This window comes from Lolium rigidum, chromosome 5 (genome assembly GCF_022539505.1).
Source record: "Lolium rigidum isolate FL_2022 chromosome 5, APGP_CSIRO_Lrig_0.1, whole genome shotgun sequence".
Taxonomy (NCBI): domain Eukaryota; kingdom Viridiplantae; phylum Streptophyta; class Magnoliopsida; order Poales; family Poaceae; genus Lolium; species Lolium rigidum.
The window spans coordinates 187,414,141-187,436,715 of record NC_061512.1 but is presented as its reverse complement, the minus strand read 5'-3'; the positions used below and the strand labels follow the sequence as shown (position 1 = coordinate 187,436,715).

General features: G+C 43.9%; 1 protein-coding gene across 1 annotated transcript; it reads right to left on the bottom strand.

Moving 5' to 3' along the window:
* Positions 1–10,277: 10,277 nt before the first annotated feature.
* On the bottom strand, positions 10,278–12,029 carry LOC124654730 (probable cinnamyl alcohol dehydrogenase 8D). The gene is made up of 3 exons (XM_047193727.1): positions 11,694–12,029; positions 11,491–11,604; positions 10,278–11,384 (listed from the first exon to the last, which is right to left on the bottom strand). The coding sequence occupies exons 1-3, from the start codon at positions 11,771–11,773 to the stop codon at positions 10,505–10,507; spliced, it is 1,074 nt and encodes a 357-aa protein (XP_047049683.1). The 5' UTR covers positions 11,774–12,029; the 3' UTR covers positions 10,278–10,504.
* Positions 12,030–22,575: the final 10,546 nt, after the last annotated feature.

The window sequence follows — 22,575 nt, the reverse complement described above, 5'->3', positions numbered from 1 at the left end:
CTCGCGGGCACTTCACTTTCCTCTCAGTATCGACCATGACTACTCGCACGCTTGAACTTGTCTTGGTACAGGTCCGGGTGGCGCTGTTCATATGCCGATAGTTTTGAACCATGTGCGCCAGCGAGGGATAATCTGCTTGGGAGGCCATGTCCTTGAGCTGTGTTGCAAGGCCAGCTACTGCCAACTCGACTGCTTCCTTTTCAGTTATACGAACCGAATAACATCGGTTCCTAAGGTTCCTGAAGCGCTGGATGTACTCTGTCACCGTTTCTCCGCGCTTCTGACGTAGTTGTGCTAGATCGGCAATGCTAGACTCGGAAGCTTCTGAATGATATTGCATATGGAACTGTTCTTCCAATTGCTTCCAAGACTGGATGGAGTTTGCTCGGCAAAGAGGTATACCATCCAAAAGCCGATCCCGTGAGGGACTGTGAAAAGAGCCTCACGCGTAGTTGATCCGACACCGAAGCCGGTCCTAGTTGCGCCAAATATCGGCCGATGTGCTCGATGGAGCTGGAGCCATCCGATCCACCGAATTTGGAGAAGTCGGGGAGCCGATATTTAGGTGGCAGTGGGATCATCTCGTACTCATCGGGGTACGGCTTGGAATAGCCGATTGCCCTCCTTTTCGGCATAATGCCGAACCGGTCTCTCGGTATGGTACCGATCTGATCCGCTGTGCTCGGCCGCAGGAGATGCGCTCCGAAGATTCGCCGGGGTGGCGTACTTAGCCAGCCATGTTTGCTTTTCCAGCTCCGAGCCAACCGCAGGAGCCGGGCTCGGGAGTTTCGTCGGGGTGGCGTACTTAGTTAGCCACGTCCGCTTCTCAAGCTCGTCGGCGACGTTCCTCCTGTTTGCGCCGGAGTCCCTAACGTTGTGGCCTGGTTTGAGAGTGCCCAGTTGCCACAATCTGGCACATACGTGCACGCGTATCCTTGAGGGATCTCCTTAGGCGCCTCAACCAAGAACTGGTAGTCACTGGGGTCACCACCGATCTTGTAGACGACGAATGCCGGTGTAGCCGGCACTTCAGCTGGTGCTGCCAACGCATATGGCAGCGGTGGACGGGCCTGGAGTGGCAACTCTCCTTGGTGCGTCCCGAGAGCTGGTCCTGACGGCGAGTACTGGTGGCTCATGATCTCTCGGATCACGCGCGAGCGAGACGCTCCAACACGTTGACCAAGTTTTCGAGTGGCGGTGTAGCGAGTGAGCCACCAAGTAGTTAATCTCCTGCCGCAGGGCCATGGTGCGTTCCTCCGACGGGCGCAGAGATCTATCCCATCGAGTGCACCTTGTGGTGAGAATCCCTTCCATCCGATGCCATGGGTACGGGTTCTCCGAAAAGAGCCGATGAGGTCGGCTTCGAGGGTGGCCTTGATCTCGTCATGTTTCTTCTTGAGCTCAGCCGGCAGCTCCTCGTAGGTGACTGGCGTGCCGTCCGTCGCCATCTCAGATGTAGATGGCGATGTGGTTGATGTAGACGATTGTCCCACCGGGCGTGCCAGAATGTGTTGACCGCCAAAACTCACCGTCGGGCAGCGACAGTCAGCACTAGTAGAGCCGGGAAGAGCCTAGAGCTGCGGCTGGCTGAGACCCCTCCGAGCGACGGCCCGCAATGCTCTTCTGGTCACACGCGGCGATGCGAAGTGCAAGGGCGTGCCACCGACCTATACCTGGTCGGGGAAGGTGATGGGGAATGCCTCGCTTAGTTCCTGCATGGCATACACGTAAACATTAAATACGAGCCTCGATCGGCTCTCGGGTTATCTCGTGAATCGGCTCAAAGAGCCGATCCACCTATGATCCGTGCGGGGTGCACGAATACTTGGTGATCCTGCTTGATCAAGATAAAGCTAATGAGATCTACGACGATTTAGGGTTTTCACCGCATAATCGGATCATCCTACTCCAGGTTGGGCCTCGCGGCCACGCACGGTGCTCATAAGCCGATCCTAAACAAGGCCAAAGAACCAACAATGTAGTTGATCCACGGAACATCCTGTTTAGGACTTGCGAACGCCACCCTACATGCCACCGGATCCTCCCCCTTTGTAAGGCCTAACTATTGCAGATATTAAACTAATCCTTGCAGAGCAAGGAGCAATCGTAACGGATCAGATCTACTAAACGATGAACAAGCAGGGTGCCGCCCCCATGCCTGAGATAGGCATGAGGACGGCTAGATATGTAAGGGTTGCACTACGTAAGCATGTTTACACGAAGAACAATGCTAACCCTAACACATCTATGATAACTACGTTGCCCGCCATCAAAGACGCTTCGAGTACGGGCAACGCATGAACAACGTGGAGCTTGTGCTGCCTAGATCGCAAGATGCGATCTAGGCAGCATGTCGCTACTCGATTGAAACCCTCGAGACGAAGGAGTTGGCGATGCGCCGAGATTGGTTTGTTTTGGGGTGAACGTTGTGTTGTTGTTTATTCCATAAACCCTAGATACATATTTATAGTCCAGCGGACTTTCTACCGTGGGAATATCCCACCGTGCACGATACAAACTCTAACTTTTGATCTAAAATATAATCTACTATAATTAAAGATACACGGGCAAACCAGCCCAAATTCTTCGTGCAAAGCCGTTTCAGAAATCTTCCACGTGTAGTCTTCCAAGCCCATCTCTCTTACGGCCCACCTCTGGATTTGTCCAAAATCTGGTGATAACACTTTCTTTTCGGTGTATAGGCATAAGACAAAATATATCAAATGGTACACCTAAAGCTTTGTAATATCTATAATGGGCATTTTCGTATTCGTAAACGACAAAAACCAAGATAAGTAGAAAGTGCGCTTCTGAAACTTATTGGACACCTTTCCATATAGATGCTTCCGATGGCATCTGCAAGTAAGAAACAAAAATTACAATCATGGAGTCAATGAGCGCAAGCTACGTACAAAATAATTAGTGCACAACCAGTTACATAAAATACTAAGCAATATGTACCTAATTATACGTCCACTCGAACATTTGCAGTGGAAGGTAAAAAAAGAAAACCTTCATCCATTTTATATCTCCACTCCATCTGATATTCACGGGTGTTACCAAATTCAAGGAGTGTACACAAAATAGGCATGAAACACAACACACAAAATATTAAGGTTTGAACCAAGGGCAACCACTCCTGACTTTTAACAGGTTTGAAGTTTCAACATCTAGGAAATTAAAATTAATCAATCTCGTCATTAAGGAACATATATTCTAGCTTCCAATTGGTCTTAGGTGGTAAGTGAAGAATGCAACTGACCTAGTCATCATTCCAAAAGGAAGTTCAAAATAAAAATATTCTTTCGGACTGAACTAAGAGAAGCAAGATAGTCTCATTCCTCATTTGGTTGAGGGGGGGGTGTCTGTCTTGCAATACGCCGATGACACTATCATTTTTATGGAGCATGACATAGAAAAAGCGGTAAATATGAAACTTATCTTGTGCATTTTTGAGCAGTTATCGGGACTAAAGATAAATTTTCATAAGAGCGAATTTTTTTTTTGGTAAAGCATCAGAGATGGAACACCAGTATAAAGAAATATTTGGGTGTGCTTCTGGGTCTTTGCCTATTAGATATCTTGGTATTCCAATTCATCACCGTATGCTCCGTAACTCTGAATGGAATCCGGTAGAAAATAGATTTGCTGCAAAGTTAGGTTGTTGGAGGGGAAAGATGCTATCGTATGGGGATCGCCTTACCCTTATCAACTATGTGCTTACTAGTCTACCTATGTTTATGCTATCTTTTTGGAGATTCCGATAGGAGTGAGAAAGAGACTTGATTTTTATCGATCTCGCTTCTTTTGGCAATCCGATGAACATAAGAAGAAATATAGATTGACTCGTTGGAATATAATATGTAGACCGAAGGATCAGGGGGGTTTAGGTATTGAAGTTCTTGAATTGAAAAATAAATGTTTACTAAGCAAATGGCTTTTCAAATTACTAACGGAGGAGGGAATGTGGCAACAGCTGTTACATAATAAATAGCTCAAACATAAGACTTTAGCCCAAGTAGAGGATAAACCAACTGATTCTCCATTTTGGAAGGGTTTAATGCGGGTTAAATCTGATTTCTTCGAGCGGGGAAAATTCAAGTTGGGGGATGGGTCGAGGACTAGGTTCTGGGAAGATGTATGGTTGGGTGAGGTGCCGTTGGCGCAGCACTATCCATCCCTGTACAATATTGTACAACGGAAAAATGTTTTGGTTTCAACGGTTTTGGGTCAAGTGCCTATTAACATTGGTTTTAGGAGATCCCTAAATGAACATAAGTGGACTTTGTGGCTGCATCTATGTGAACGTTTAATGTCGGTGCAGCTAACTAATGAATCTGATAAGTTTATCTGGAAGTTAACAGAGTCGGGTTTGTTTTCAGTTAAATCTATGTACTTGGATCTTATGAACGGTCATACTAGATTTCTGCGTAAGTATCTTTGGAAGATCAAAATACCCCTTAAGATTAAAAAATTTATGTGGTTTCTTAGCAATAAGGTTTTGTTAACTAAGGATAATTTGACAAAGAGAAGGTGGACAGGTTGTCAAAAATGTTGTTTCTGTGATGAGAATGAGACTATTGATCACTTGTTTATTTCCTGTCCGTTTGCAAAACTAATTTGGAGGATGGTTTTCTTTTCCTATAACATTCCTCCTCCATCCAATATTACAAATATGTTCGGTAATTGGTTGAATGGAGTGAATAAGAAAGATAAAGAACATATTCAGATTGGTGTTTCTGCAATTTGCTGGTCGATATGGACTAATAGAAATGATATTGTGTTTAATAAACAGAAGGAAACCAATTTTTTGCAGGTTATTCTTCGTGCGGCGCATTGGATACAGCTATGGGCATACCTTCTTCCGGAGGAGCAGCGGGATATTATGGTTACTGGATGCAACCATCTATTGACTATCACACGGGATTGTTATTTTCAGGCTACTGGATGGTGGCATGTTAGAAGAATCGAAGATGGATAGTCTTTGTATACTTTTCATCTTTGTTTGGTTGATCCTTGTTGCGATCTTAGATACTGCATGATTATAATAAGCATATACTTTGAACATATTTTTGAATAAAAGACATGGCTGTGTGCATCTATTGATGCAGAGGCCGGGGCTACGCTCCCATATCGAAAAAAAAGAGAAGCAAGATAGTATATGTAAGGTACAGCTTGTACACTAAACCAGTATGTGTCAAAACCGACCAGATTTCCCTAGTGAAGCCACCATTTGAAGTAGAAATGCAAAGTCATTTCCTAAATCTGGAACATGGGTCTTCCGTAACATGCATCGTTTGAATTTTTTCCAAAACAGCAACTCAAATTACATAATAGAGAATAATTAAAAAGCATTTTTGCTCAGACTCGACCCTGCTGGTAAACAACGGCAAATCCTAACAGAGTCAATCAAAGTAAGAAATAAAGGATTTGTTTTCCAGGAGGGATCTCAATAAACTGCCATGAGCCGCACTGATTGAACTACTGGACTGTAAATTTGGTGGTACTTACTAAAATGGAATTTTCTTTGTAGATTATATACATGCTAAAAGTATATGCATGGAACATATGCGAACCTGTTCAGCTACAATATTCTACAATGTCGCCAAAAAATTGACTACTAAATCTGAATGCTAGCAGAAGAACTACATCCATGTGAAAAAACCTACATTGTAATTTTGCAATATGAATATGAATTCTTCTATATAAGTTGCAAACCAATGAACATTACAGGGCATATATTATACAACTTTATCTACTAAATATATAAGTTGCAAACCAATGAACGTTTTAAAGTAAGTTTTTTTTTGTTCAAACCAAAATAACATGGTAATATAATCTAGTAATCTCATATAAAAAGAGAAACCCCATATATGCACACAGATGTGATGATAGGCTGACCACAAAAGCAACACCCCCACCCAGAGTAACCACAGCTTCCCATTGCTGGGGAGCTTCGTGTTTTGAGGAGACCTTATTGTCGGGCAATAATGGTTAGTGTTGTGCATGTGCAGTAGAGCTCCGCAACTGTGAATCTGAATTTACTTTATTAATATGTGATGGTGGTAATTTAGATTGTCATATGCAGTCCATTTTTATATAAAATTCAATGGAAATAACAGAGGAGATTGATGAACACAACAACCGTTACATTTCGAATTTTACTTTATGACAACAGTCATAATTATTACAGACTAAATTACAAACTATTAGCTTTCATGAGCATTGTGAAGTGGTTTGATGAAGATCATCAGTCCCTTCCATGGACTTGCTAATAATATACCTTGTTTGTACTTGCAAAGCTGCACTAATAAGTATATACCTATATTCTTTCGAAGTGATATCCCAGAACCATCTTGGCTTAAATCTAACTGGAAATACGGTGATATTACTTCCATTTTCAAGAAGACGCAGGTTCTCTAATCAAAATTTGTAACTCCAGTTGCAATACAATTCAAAGTAAGTTTGTGCAGATATTTTTTTACTGAATCAATACTTTTGTACAACAGCAATGCAGAAGCTAGAAAAATATGCAAATTACCCTCGTCACTGATGTTAACCATTAACTCAACATACAAGAAACCATGTTAACCATTATGACCAGATTTGACAAACCAAACAATTTTTTTTACCCACGCAGGTGACTTCCATCCTATAGTATAAAGAGGAGATGAGACTGCTGACATGCTTACATGTCTCTTTTTGAAAAGAAAAAAATGCTACCCCAAAATGTACGAACGAATGTAATCTGGGCCGCTAGCAGCGGCATGCAAGAACTCTAGACCAGCAACAGTGGCAAATAAAGAGAGTAAGATAGCAGTAAGCTATTACTGCTTACACTTACAGGCAGATGCAAACACTTACAAGCAGATGCAAACAGTGGCAAACCTCATAAATCGAATGCTGATACAAGTCACACTCCAGGTGCCATTTCAGCAAACATAGTAGATTGCATCCCACGTTTTCTGTTCAACATAGAGATAAAGCGTCTGACTTAGCAACTTAATTCTACGCATTTCTGATGCATTTAGGGCAAGCACACAATCAAGTAATCAACTGCAGAACTTGGAGCTATCTCAGTAAGACCATTAAAGCCACTTTCAAGGATAGAATAAATAAATATTCCGTAACCAATCTTTGCCAAGAACAAATATGTCTGAAGGTAACAGGTAATTAAAGTTACTCCAAAATAATAATAATAAATATAAATATAAAACTAATGTGGACTTCAAATTTTTACTAAAAAAGGATTACCCTACAAATGGCATTTTGTTCCACAAGCTACAACTTCTAATTTATAGGATACAAGGAAAACACACACACACACACACACACACATACCTTCTTAGTTTCCAAAAAACAAGGTGGTTCTGCAGCTGGAGAGGTGGAGCACTGAGTTTGGAAGCTCGTGAGGATGCCCATTTCTGCCGAGTCTGGCATCCTATACAATCAAGAAAAGAGATAAGTATATCACGGAATAGTTATAGTTAACTAACAAAGTATCTTACACGGTATGAAAAGAATCCAACCTAATAAAATTAATATATATCCTTTTCATTACTACGTGGAGTACAAAAGATGGTATCAATATTTATTAAAGAAAGAAAATGTGGGAAAGAAATACAGTTTAAATAAAAGTCCATGATGCTAGAACCTATGGCAATGGATCAAACTGAGATGGAGGAAACTGAGCTCACCTAGGAGACATTTAGCTTTGTGTTTATTAACTCTATTTTCTATTATCTAAAAGGATACTAAGCATGAGGCTAGGAAGAAAGTAACACAAAGATGAAGAAATTCAAGTGCATCTGCCAAATGGGTAACGTGTAAGACTATTCTCACACTTATCTCAAGAACAAACCTATGTAAATAATATTAGGCTACTTACCAAGAGGTTAGAGATAGCAAGAGAGGCATATTTCATCTCGCCACGTTACGGAGAGACAAGCAATGCCTTGCAGGACATGATTGGAGATGTCACCACCATGACCATGGTGTTGAGGCATTTCTCATCTCAGCCTATAAGCCACCGGCGTCAATCGTGATATGAGGCCGTGAAGGCAGGTGCAGAGAGGTAGCTTGTATTACCAAAAAACCAACCATCAATGAATTAATCCTAAGAAAACAAATCCAATTAATAAAAGCAATAAACTTGAATCCCAAACTTACTTAGCATAATTCATTAATACATTTCTAACCGAGAAACCACACATAATCTTACCACAATCTTCTTCAGAGTGATATTCCTCAAACCTTGATAGTGGATGGCTTGGTTTGGAGCATGATGGAGGCAATGGATCAGGCCTCAAAAGGTTTGGACGTTCAAAATGCACAACCATCAATAATATATTAACATAGAGGAGGCGGATAAATAATGTTACTTCTAGTGTTGGTGCACCAGATGCAACAATATGCAAAAAAAAAACATCTCTAAAAATGAAACGAACAGAACTCACTTAACCCAGACAAATTTCTCTCGTCACCATCGAACAAACAGAAAACTTCCTCGTCAGCTAATCTTGGGTTACCACCAATGATGATGCTCAACACCAATTAACCTATGAGACAAATAAATACACATATAATAAATGATGATGCACCTTCTCGTTGTAGATAGATAAATAAGAATTCATGAGGTAAATATGAATTAGAAACTTCATGAATGGCATAAATACACATGTTGCAGAATTATGGAGGCTAGCGATGTACCAAACTGTTGTTGTTGACATGAGAAAAATTCAGAAGAAGAAAAAATAGTAAGCACAAACACCTGCTTGGAGTTCTATCAAACACCTCCTAGGCATAGATAAAAAATAATCTGCATTGACAAAGAAAAGAGAAGTTATATAGTAGATGAAATCAAAGAGAGCAGGTGAGGAGTCAAATAAGGAAGCAAGAGAGGAGTGTGGGTACTCTGTCCTTCTTTCACAGAGCAAGCCGTATACATAGTTGACTCTATTTACTTATGCAATAGGAAAATCTGCCTTAATTTAGTAACATTCAAGGCCAGAAGCTTTTGATTCAAATAGATGCTAAATTATACCGGTTACCTAAGCTGAAGTGAGTCATCCCAATCAAGATGCAGATGCACACGAGGCTACTCGAACAGATCGGCTGGAAATCGTGGGGCGGGAGGAAGAACTGACCTGGGAGAGGGTTGTAGTAGCAGAGGACCTCGAGTTGCTTGCCGTCGCACGGGGAGCGGCCGTCGACGGCCATGACCCGGTAGATGGGCTGGTTCTAGCGTCGACTGCGCCTCTTCATCCTGCTCGACTGGATCGAACGGCGGTGGCTCGATGCGGCCGATGGTGCTTCCTTCGCCGCTGCTCGCGCACCTCCGCGCCATCGCATCCGACTCGTGGCCGCCGCCCCTACCACCGCCGCTGCTCGCGCGGCTCCACGCGACCACATCATGCCGCTTCGCCGTGAATCATATGCGACCGGCGCCATCTCCGTCGTCGCGGGAGCAGCGGACGGAACAGAGGAGCTTGAGATGGTGGTGGTGTGCAAGAAAGGGGATGGGGAAGGGCGCCCGCGAGCGGATTGGGAGGAGGGTTGGCGGCGGGTCGAGGCGGCGGCCGGCGCTGATGCTGTCCGGCGGCTCGAGGCGGCGACCTGGGGAACGAGGGAGCAGGGCTGGAGGCGGCGGCCGGCGACGAGAACGAGGCAGGGGAAGGGGCGAGGGCGGGGCGGGGCCGCGAGGCAGCGGCTAGAGGCGGCGGCGGGCGACGAGGGCGGGCGCGGGGCGGGGGCGCGTGGAGGCTAGGGTTTTTTTTGCCCTTGGGGCTCGTTTTTATACCATGCCAGGCTGAAATACCGAAAATACCCCTACGGGGTGGAGATCCACTACCCGATGAAAATGTGCACCGACGGAGATCCTACTCGCAGTAGCTGACGTGCGGGGCCGGCAAAGGTGGGGCCCACTTGCAGCCGGAGGCGGGTAACAATTGGCCGTTGCATGGGGTTAGCTAGTAGATTTTGAGCCAGGAATCAACGGCTGAGATTCGTTGCAAGGAAGATCCAATGGCTCACGTGCGAGGATCGCTGTGAAGCCCCCATGGGGGGCAGCTATTATACCTTTAGATGTGTCACCCACCCTCGACGATGGTGACAGATAAGAGAAGTGCCAAGACGGATAGTTTGTTGAGATGTTTTAGCCTCCGTCTAAAAATAGGTGTCTCAACTTTATCTAGATACGAATATATCTCTAACTAAAATGCATCTAGATACATCCGTATCTAGACCAAAGTGAGACACCTATTTTTAGACCGAGGGAATATTTGTTTATCCCGGTGTAACATACATACACTTTTGCTAGTTTTATATAAAAGCTTGATCACAGATACTAAATTGACTTTCAAAATACCAATACATCTTGCAAAACGGAATCACGATTTTGAAGATAAACAACACACCAACGACTCATTGACTTGTTCATGTGGCTGTGAGCCGACGAACCTTTTACTCGACCAAACGAGCGCGCGTCCACATTCTGTAGCACAAGTTAAGCGGCGCCGCCCTGCAGGTGGCTGCCGGCGACGTCGATGACGAAGCGATACCTGACGTCGTTCTTCTCTAGCCGCTCGATGGCGGTGTTGACGTAGTCCATCTTGACGACCTCGACGTCGGCGGTGATGCCGTGCTTCCCGGCGAAGTCGAGCATGGCCTGGCAGTGTGCGACGCTTCCCGTGCCGCTCCCGGCGAGGCGCTTGCCGCCGCCGATGATGGCGAAGGCCGGGAGCTCGAGCGGCTTGCTGGGCGCGCCCACCACGACCATCTGCCCCATGGGCTTGAGCAGGTCGAGCAGCGGCACGATCGGGTGGCCCGCGGACACCGTGTCGATGATGCCGTCCATGGTGCCCGCCGCGGCCTTCATCTGGTCGGGGTCACTGCTGACGAGGAAGGCGTCGGCGCCGAGGCGGCCGAGCGCCTCGTCGCGCTTCCTGTCGGAGGAGCTGATGACGGTGACGGTCATCCCGAAGGCCTTGCCGAACTTGACGGCGACGTGGCCGAGGCCGCCGAGGCCGACGACGCCGAGGTGCTTCCCGGGGGCGTTGAGGCCGTACTCCACCATGGGGCTGTACACGGTGACGCCGGCGCAGAGGAGAGGTGCCGCGCCGGCGAGGGGGAGGCCGTCCGGGACGCGGATGACGTAGTCCTTGTTGACGACGAGGGCGTCGGAGAATCCGCCCTGGGTGGTGGCGCCGCCGCCGTCGACGCCGTTGGAGGTGAGCGTCAGGGTGGGGCAGAAGTTCTCGTACCCCTTGCTGCAGCTGTAGCAGGTGCGGCAGGAGTCGAGGAAGTAGCCCACGCCCACCGTGTCGCCGGCCTTGAAGTTGCTGACGCCGCTGCCGACGCTGGTGACGACGCCCACGATCTCATGCCTGCGCAGACCAGCAAGCATAAATCATAATTAAGAATCCACCACACAAATGCAACCCCGCCATGCCATGGTTCCGTTGTTGATTTGGTGTTGGTGTGGTCACGTACCCTGGGACGATGGGGTAGAGGGCGTTGCCCCAGTCGTTCTTGATGATATGGAGGTCGGTATGGCAGATCCCGCAGAAGAGCACCTTGATCGTCACATCGTCGTCCTTGGGAACGCTGTCGTGCATCACGAGGATTCATCAGATATTCAGATCGGCGCAAGAAACATATGAGACAGGTATGATAGGGGCTGGGTAGAGAAAGACCTTCTTGAGAAGCTGTAAGGAGAGAGGTGACCGGAGGCGTCCCTCGCAGCCCAACCGAGCGCAGGCAAGCCTTCCGCCATTGGTGACTTCTTGCTCTGCTTCTTCACTCCCAGCTACTACTTTGATTCCGTGTTTTGAAATCAGAGTGGTACTGCCAAGCCCAAGCCCGGAGATGGGTATTTAAATAGACAGGCAAACGAGTTGGCTTGGACGTCAGATACTACGCATCTCCGGCATGATAACGTCAGGCACTACGCATCTGCATTCTCCACTCTCCGGCTGCTGCGGCATCAGATCCAGAACGGGGAACACACCTGTCCCAGAGTCCCTTGCGCACTTTCGTCAAAGAGGGACATTAAAAAGATGATCCACATGCTCGCTTAGTTGCAGCCACTTGCTTACTTTCGTCAAATAAGAACATAAAATTAAAAAGAAGAGCTGGGAGTGGTGTTTTGAAACATGGGAGCATATGCTCCCTTTATTTTGAAATGCATCTTATACATATTTTGAATTTCAAAAAAATTGAAACCAAAAATTCGCATGTAAATCTTCTCGTTCTACACGCTTAGAAAGTTGTTTCATAAAAAATCGATTTATCATGTGACGTGTGTAAAAAAGATAAAACTCGGTGCTAAAAATAATACTTTTCACAAGATAAGTTTTCTCTTTTTTATATAGACCACAAAAAATATTAATTTTTCGTGAAACTTAACGAACGAACATATATTATGAAGATGTACATGTAAAATTTTTTGTTAAAATTTTTCGACATTTCAAAATATGATTTTTTGGTAGAGGGTGCATACGCACCCGGGAGCCGAATTGAATTTCCGATGCTCACCTAGCTCCAGCTCCACAACATTTGTTTGCAAGATATTATTATATTCCCTACGCTACTCTTCGCCGAAACCAGCGGGGTCGCGTGCTCCTTTCTTCTCTGAATCTCCATGAATAGTAAGGGTGTGTCTGGTGGTGTCCAAATTAATCTTTATCCGGCCAAATGGGCATTTGGATTTCGTTTTGTCTGGTTCATTGCCAAAAAGAATATACTCCCTAATGTATGTAAAGTGATGTTTCCTTCAACAAACACTCAACACTCACAATGAAAGATTTTCCGACGACTGGTCTAATTCATAATTTCATTTTTCGAGAAAGTATAGCTACCAAAATCAATGATGATGCTGGCAAATACTTCCAAACGAAAAAAGGATTAAGGCAAAAGACGATCCAGTATCACCAATGCTATTTAATATAGTGACGGATATGTTAGCCATAATCATAGAGCTTGCAAAAAATGATGGTAAAATATGTGGTAGTCCCACACTTGGTGGATGGTGGACGTTTCCTTTTTTAATATGCCGATGATACAAAAAAAATTATGAAGCATGACCTTAAAAAATAAAAAAATCTTAAATTAATATTATCAGCTTTACAGCAACTCTCAAGTCTAAAAATAAATATCCACGCAAGTGAGTTATTTTTCTTCGGTGACGCCCAAGACGAGGCTACTCAATACACTGAGTTATTTGGTTGTGGGCAAGGACAATTTTCAATCAACTATTTAGACATCCTGATACATTATAGGGGACTCACAAATGCTGAATGGAAAAACGTCAAGGATAGACTACAAAAGTGGATAAGTAGGTGGAAAGGAAATTAATATCAATGGGCAGAAGATTGGTGCTCATTAATTCCGTACTAAGTAATATGGTATTGTATATGATCTTGTTTTTTTAGTTACCAAAAGGATTCTTACATCGATTTAATTATTTTCTCTCAAGATTCTTTGAAAGATTTTGAGAAAAAGAAATATCAACGGGGCGAAATGGAATATGTAGTTTGCCGCCCAAAAGATCGGGGGTGAGGACATGGGATTCCTGACCTCGAGATCAAGAACATGGTTCTCTTAGGTAAATGTCTTTTCAAACTTCTTACCGAAGATGCGGTTTGGCGGAATTTACTAATGAAAAAGTACATAGGCTCCCGCATTGTCTCAGGTTTATTGGAAACCGGGGAACTCACAGGTCTCGGCTAGCTGTCCTAATGGTGACAAAGAAATTCTTTTCCCATATGGCTCTTCCTCTATTAAAGATGGTTCAGAAATAAGGTTCACGGAGGATAAATAGATAGGCCATGCAATGCTCCGAGAACAATATCCGACTCTGTATAATATTGTATGTCACAAAACTGATACAATCGCTAAGGGTTTGAAAACTTCACCACCAAATATGACATTCAGTAGAGATCTCACGGGTCCAAGGCTTGCATCATGGAATGCGTTGCCATACCGCCTGGCTTTTGTCCAGTTGACACATGGGACCGATGAGTTTCGATGGAATCTACATGAGAATAATAAATTCTATATGAATTCAATGTACAAAGCACCAATCCAGCCAGATATGCTGGTTGATAATAATATATTGTTTTGGAAGATGAAGATTCCGCTAAAAGATGAAGTTTTCGTGTACCTTCATCGAGGCATAATCCTCACTAAAGAGAACCTTGCCAAACGCAATTGGCACGTATATAAAAGATGTGTCTTCTATCATCAGAATGAGACTATCAAAAACTTATTTTTTCATTGAAAATTCTTTACCTCTATATGGCCAGTCATCAAGATAGGTTCTACCTTATATCCACCAATGTAGTGTTGAAAATATAGTTGACAATTGGCTAAATAATGGACTTGGTGTACATGCACCCTTTATTTAAAATGCATTTTAAACTTATTTAAAAATATCAAAAAATACAAATAAATCTCTCATGTATATCTTGACATGTTACATGCTCACAAAATTGTTTCAAAAAAAACCAACATGTTTTCTCTTTTTTGTCTTTTTTACACAAGGCACACGAAATGTTAGTTTTATGTAAAACTTTACTTGCGCACTTCCTTTTACATGCAAATTTTTTTCCCTAAATTTTTAAAGTTTAGAAATATATTTTATACATATCATGTGCCGGGGTCAGTTTTCAGTTTTCGCTAAATGGTGTGAATTATAGGTTTAAACTATATATTAGGGTGGGAGCGCTTGGATCATTTGATCGCTTTGGCTATGTAGAAATGACAAGATTTTTAATGGTAAAAAATCTTATCTCATGCATGTTATCTACCGGTGTACATCTACGCTCCGTTCAGGTTCGCCTCTTCAACATGTGGAACATCGCAAGTTACAGAGGTATCTACACGGTTAGAGGACAAGGCAATGGATGCTTTTTCCCAACGTGAATGCCAAAATAATCTATAGATAGACCCTCCATCACCTTAGGCCATTTTTACAATTTCTCAACGTTTATATGTATTCCACCATTCGAGTTTGTACTTTTGACTTGGTTTGGCTATGTGCATCTAGCTATGCAAATGCCGGGTGTAATGCTTAGTTTTTTAAGTAATAAAATATTCTTATAAAAAAGCTCCCTAATATGCATGCTTCCATTTATTCTCACGGAACCTTGCAAACATAATTGACAGCGCTCCTGCGCGAGGGTGCAAATTTAAGCACCACAGCCTGACGGTAGGGCTTTTTTTGGAAAGAAAATGAAAGTTGCAAGGCTTCACAAGTAAGTTGCCATGGCAACTTATTAGGGTGTGGCGCTGAGGGACTAGGGAGCTGACATTTTCACAACATAGATTTCAAAAATAATTGACAAGTGGGGGTAGATACCGGAAAATTGGCAAACCAATTCTTACCAACATTTCTCATTGGGTTAGGGAAGTTCTTATTAGGGCAACTACAACGCCGACGCTTATTTAGGGACGCTAGGATTGCAATCCCAGACCAAGTGCAGTTACGATCAACAATCCTGGCGATAGGCGCTTATTTAAACGTGTCGACGCAAACCTTTGCTCCGGGCGCTTGCGAGCATTTTCTACTTCGGCATGAAAATCGGATCGGATTGTTAGCGCCTGAAAGTTAAATGCATGCGTTGTAGCTCTAGACTCTTACACAGGCGCTGGGATTAATTTTCTGATTCTTTCTCTCCTAAGCGCCCAATCAAGCGTCCACCACTGAACATGTCCTTAACATTTAGTGGAATCAGTTTAGTCACTAACCAAACACACCCTACCACGATAGACTTCATGTAGTAGGGCCAGGGTTGTCGCGGGATCGGCATTTCTTAAAACCGTGAAGATATGTGTACCATGCATTCGACCAAAAGATAAATAATGCATGCTATCTCCCTCAAAGCGTTGGACCAATTAGGCTGTCCATTCAATGTGGGGCTGGGAACGGATAAAAAGAATGCATGGAGGCGATGATCGCCGCCAGTGACGACTGACGATGACCGGCGAATATATGGTTCCACATGTCTGGATATAACCGACGATCAAGTGGAAGAACCTCACCTACCACACAAGCAGCTACCGACCCGACTCACCACAACGGAAGCACTATCAGATTCGTCTCATATATAGCCACTGGTCGGCAGTACAGAGTTCTTCCACACAGACTGTTACGACTTACGACTCATCATGAGACGGTTCCTCGCCTATGCGAACGCTGCCCTTTTTTCCTCTCTTGGGAGCACCTGGCTCAGCCTTCTTCCGACGCCGAAGGAACGTCGGTCCCCGGCGTTCACATGAGCTGCTACGACTACTGTTATAAAAGCGACAAGCAAATAACGAAGAACGAAAAAAAAACACACGCAGGGGACACAAGATTTAACGTGGAAAACCCCTTCCAACACAGAAGGGGAAAAAACCACGGGCGCCGACCAGCAAAACTTCTCTATATCGGGAGGTGTTTACAAACGTCGTGGGTTATCTTATAATCTGATAAACCCTAGCCGGCGGCTTACAAGATGTATATATAGGCGGTGCCAACGATCCGTACCGTGGCCTCGCTCCGCTCGTCAGAAGTTAGCCTCCCTTTAGTATATGAATTTGGATCACAAATACAACAACCTCCACCTTGAGACAAATTCCATCTTGTAGCATGAACTTCAATAATCTCCTGAACAACAAAGGAAAAACACTTGCTGGCGCCAACAGCCACTTGGGCTAAACAGTTATACCAACCAAGCTCGAGCAAAGCTCAAACTTGGAAACGAGGAACTGGCTTTGTCATCATATCGGCAGGATTATCATGAGTACTTATCTTGCATACCTTCGGTTTACCTTGAGCAACAATGTCGCGAATATAATGGTACTTGATATCAATGTGCTTTGTCCTCTCATGAAACATTTGATCTTTAGTAAGGTATATTGCACTTTGACTGTCAGAAAACAAGTTAATGCAAGAATCATCTCCACAAAGCTCAGCATACAAACCTTTCAACCATACAGACTCTTTGCCAGCTTCATTAATTGCTATATATTCTGCTTCGGTCGTAGATTGGGCTGCCTTCCAACTCACAGCACATCCACCAACAGTGAACACATAACCTGTGAGGGATCTTCTCTTATCCAAATCGGCAGCAAAATCTGAATCCACATAGCCTACAAATCCCTCACCGGTCTTGCCAAACTTCAAGCAAGCTTTGGATATGCCACGAAGGTACCTGAAAATCCACAGAACAGCTTTCCAATGTTCTTTACCAGGATCAGCCAGGTATCGACTGACCAAACTCATAGCATATGATAAATCAGGACGAGAACAACCATGGCATACATCAAGGAACCAACAGCACTAGAATATGGAACTCGAGACATGTACTCAATATCTTCATCAGTACTAGGACATTGCAATGTCGACAATTTGAAGTGAGAAGCAATTGGTGTACTAACGAGACTTTGCATCATGCATATTAAAACGGTGAAGAACTTTACGAATGTAATTTTGCTTGACTAAGAAATAACACACTAGATTTTCTGTCTCTTGTAATTTCCATACCTAGTATTTTCTTAGCAGCACCAAGATCCTTCATCTCAAACTCACTACTTAATTGTGCTTTCAAAATAGTGATCTCTTTCTTGCTCTTGGCAGCAATCAACATATCATCAACATATAACGGCAAGTATATTGGTGATCCATTAACAAACTTGATATAAACACAACTATCATACTTAGATCTCTTAAACTCATGTGCAAGCATAAATGAATCAAACCTTTTGTACCACTGTCTTGGAGACTGTTTCAGACCATAAAGGGACCTCTTCAACTTGCAAACAAGATCCTCCTTACCAGATACAACAAAACCTTCAGGTTGGTCCATGTATATCTCCTCCTCAAGCTCTACATGCAGAAAAGCAGTCTTCACATCTAACTACTCAAGCTCAAGATCACGCATAGCCACAATACCAAAGAATGCACGAATGGAACTATGCTTCACAACCGGAGAGAATACATCATTATAATCAATACCTGGGATTTGGCTGAAACCTTTTGCTACTAACCTTGCCTTAAACCTCGGAGGCTCATTAAGAGACAAACCTTCCTTTCTTTTAAATATCCACTTACAGCGGACAGCCTTCTTCTGTTTAGGCAAGGGCACAACATCCCATGTGCCATTCTTGTCAAGCGACTGCATCTTCTCTTGCATAGCAGAAATCCACTTCACGCGGTGAACGGATGCAACAACCTCAGTATATGTAGCAGGTTCAGTATCATGCTCCACCTGTTCAGCACAACTCAAAGCATGGTGAACAAGATTACATTCTTCAATCAAATGAGGACGTGGACCTTTGTTACGCCTCGGTCTATCAGCAGCAATGGAACTATTTGTTTGCTGCAAAACAGGTGGTGAGTGCTGAACAATAGTGTTATCATTTTCAGCAACATCATTCTCTTTCTCCTCCACGTGCTCCACCTGCACGCTAATACTATGTTGCTCATCATCAGAATTATCAGAAAAATCAACAGCATCAGTAACATCTGTAGACGAACTCTTATAAAACATGACAGCCCATTAAAGACTACGTTCCTGCTATGCAATACTTTCTTAGTTTCAGGATTCCATAACTTGTAAGCCTTAACTCCTGAACCATAACCAAGAAACACACACTTAACATGAAGGAGATATGCCCTAGAGGCAATAATAAAGTGGTTATTATTTATATCTTTATGTTTATGATAAATGTTTATATATCATGCTAGAATTGTATTAACCGAAACATTAGTACATGTGTGATATGTAGACAACAAGAAGTCCCTAGTATGCCTCTTAAACTAGCTTGTTGATTAATGGATGATTAGTTTCATAATCATGAACATTGGATGTTATTAATAACAAGGTTATATCATTATATGAATGATGTAATGGACACACCCAATTAAGCGTAGCATAAGATCTCGTCATTAAGTTATTTGCTATAAGCTTTCAATTCATAGTTACCTAGTCCTTATGACCATGAGATCATGTAAATCACTTATACTGGAAAGGTACTTTGATTACACCAAACACCACCTGCGTAAATGGGTGGCTATAAAGGTGGGATTAAGTATCCGGAAAGTATGAGTTGAGGCATATGGATCAATAGTGGGATTTGTCCATCCCGATGACGGATAGATATACTCTGGGCCCTCTCGGTGAAATGTCGTCTAATGTCTTGCAAGCATATGAATGAGTTCATAAGAGACCACATACCACGGTACGAGTAAAGAGTACTTGTCGGAGACGAGGTTGAACAAGGTATAGAGTGATACCGAAGATCAAACCTCGGACAAGTAAAATATCGCGAGACAAAGGGAATTGGTAATGTATGTGAATGGTTCATTCGATCACTAAAGTCATCGTTGAATATGTGGGAGCCATTATGGATCTCCGGATCCCGCTATTGGTTATTGGTCGAGTGAGTACTCAACCATGTCCGCATAGTTCTCGAACCGTAGGGTGACACACTTAAAGTTGGATGTTGAAATGGTAGTTCTTGAATATGGAATGAAGTTGGAATATTTGTTCGGAGTCCCGGATGTGATCCCGGACATCACGAGGAGTTCCGGAATGGTCCGGAGAATAAGATTCATATATAGGATGTCATTTTATGTGAATAAAATGTCGCGGAAGGTTCTATGGAAGGTTCTAGAAGGTTCTAGAAAAGTCCGGAAGAAACCACCAAGGAAGGTGGAGTCCACAAGGGACTCCACCTCCATGGCCGGCCAGCCCTAGTGGGGGTGGAGTCCCAAGTGGACTCCACCATAGGGGCCGGCCACCCCCCACATGGGAGGTGGGAATCCCACCTTTGGGTGGGAGTCCTAGTTGGGCTAGGTTTGCCCCCTCCTATGGAAGGTTTTGGTTTCGGGTCTTATTCGAAGACTTGGACACCAACACTTGGGATCCACCTATATAATGAGGGGCCAAGGGAGGGGGCCGGCCACCCCAAGACCACAAGCTGGCCGCCCCCATAGAGTGGCCGGCCACCCCTCCCAAACCCTAGCTTTGCTCCTCCACTTCATATTGCCCGGTTTGCTTAGCGAAGCTCCGCCGGACTTCTACACCGCCACCGACACCACGCCGTCGTGCTGTCGGATTCAAGAGGAGCTACTACTTCCGCTGCCCGCTGGAACGGGAGGTGGACGTCGTCTTCATCAACAACCGAACGTGTGACCGAGTACGGAGGTGCTGCCCGTTCGTGGCGCCGGAACCGATCGTGATCAAGATCTTCTACGCGCTTTTGCAAGCGGCAAGTGAACGTCTACCGCAGCAACAAGAGCCTCATCTTGTAGGCTTTGGAATCTCTTCAAGGGTGAGACTCGATACCCCCTCGTTGCTACCGTCTTCTAGATTGCATCTTGGCTTGGATTGCGTGTTCGCGGTAGGAAAATTTTTGTTTTCTATGCAACGTTATCCTACGAGTGGTATCGCAGCCGTGTCTATGCATAGATGGTTGCACGAGTAGAACACAATGGTTTGTGGGCGTTGATGCTCTTGTTATCTTTAGTTGAGTACTTTGCATCTTTATGGCATAGTGGGATGAAGCGGCTCGGACTAACTTTACATGACCGCGTTCATGAGACTTGTTCCTCGTTCGACATGCAACTTGTATTGCATAAGAGGCTTTGCGGGTGTCTCGTCTCTCCTACTATAGTAAAGATTCAATTTACTCTTCTATTGACAACATTAGTATCAACGTTGTGGTTCATGTTCGTAGGTAGATTAGATCTATATCGAAAAACCCTAAACCACGTAAAATATGCAAACCAAATTAGAGAGCGTCTAACTTGTTTTTGCGGGGTTTGGTGATGTGATATGGCCATAATGTGATGATGAATATGTATGAGATGATCATTATTGTATTGTGGCAACCGGCGGGAGCCTTATGGTTGTCTTTAAATTTCATGTTGAGTAGTATTTCAAAGTAGTTGTAATAGTTGCTACATGGAGGACAATCATGAAGACGGCGCCATTGACCTTGGTGCTTCGCCGACGATGATGGAGTTCATGCCCGAAGATGATGGAGATCATGTCCGTGCTTTGGAGATGAAGATCAAAGGCGCAAAGACAAAAGGGCCATATCATATCACATATGAACTGCATGTGATGTTAATCCTTTTATGCATCTTATTTTGCTTAGATCGCGACGGTAGCATTATAAGATGATCCCTCACTAAAATCTCAAGATAATAAAGTGTTCATCCTTAGTAGCACCGTTATCAAGTCTTGTCGTTTCGAAGCATCTCGTGATGATCGGGTGTGATAGATTCAATAAGTACATACAACGGGTGCAAGACAGTTTTGCACATGCGGATACTAAGGTGGCCTTGACGAGCCTAGCATGTACAGACATGGTCTCGGAACACATGATACCGAAAGGTAGAGCATGAATCATATGGTTGATATGATGAACACTTTGAGTGTTCGCCAATGAAATCACACCTTTTCTCGTGATGATCGGGTTTAGGTGCGGTGGATTTGGTTCGTGTGATCACTAAGACAATGCGAGGGATATTGTTTTGAGTGGGAGTTCATCTAGATTTTTAATTATGTAGAATTAAAATTTGAACTCAATTTGTCATAAACTTAGTCTAAACTATTGCAAATATATGTTGTAGAGATGGCGTCCCCAATCAATTTTAACCGAGTTCCTAGAGAAAGAAAAGCTTAAGAGCAACGGTAGCAACTTCACCGACCGGTTCCGTCATGTGAGGATCTTCCTCTCCGGCGGAAATCTGCAATATGTGCTTGATGCACCGCTAGGTGACCCTCCCGTGAAACCGAAACCGATGAAGTAAAAGTCTGTTTACGCGACTCGGAAAACTCGGTACTCTCAAGTTCGGTGTGCCATCTTATGCGGTCCGGAATCCGATCTTCAAAAACGTTTTGAGCACCACGATCCTCATGAGTTGATGAAAGAGTTGAAGACTATTTTTGAGACTCATGCGGCCGTGGAATGCTATGAAGCATCGAAACAATTTTTCAGCTGTATGATGGAAGAAGGCAGCTCCGTTAGTGAGCACATGCTCGCCATGACCGGGCATGCGAAGAAACTCGGTGACTTGGGAATAGTGATTCCTAATAGATCAGGGATTAATCGTGTCCTTCAATCACTGCCACCAAGTTACAAGAACTTTGTGATGAACTACAATATGCAGAACATGAACAAGGAGTTACTCGAACTCTTTGGCATGCTAAAAGCTGCTGAGATTGAGATCAAGAAAGAGCACCAAGTGTTGATGGTCAACAAGACCACCAGTTTCAAGAAACAGGGCAAGTCTAAGGGAAAATTCAAGAAGGGTGGCAAGAAAGCTGCCACGCCTCCTGTGAAACCTAAGAACGGCCCTAAGCCCGATGCTAGAGTGCTATTACTGCAAGGAGAAGGGACACTGGAAGCGTAATTGCTCCAAGTATCTGGCTGATCTGAAGAGCGGCCTTGTCAAGAAGAAGAAAGAAGGTATATATGATATACATGTTATAGATGTTCATTTCACTGGTTCTCGTTCTAGTACCTGGGTATTTGATACTGGTTCGGTTGCTCATATTTGTAACTCGAAACAGGAACTAA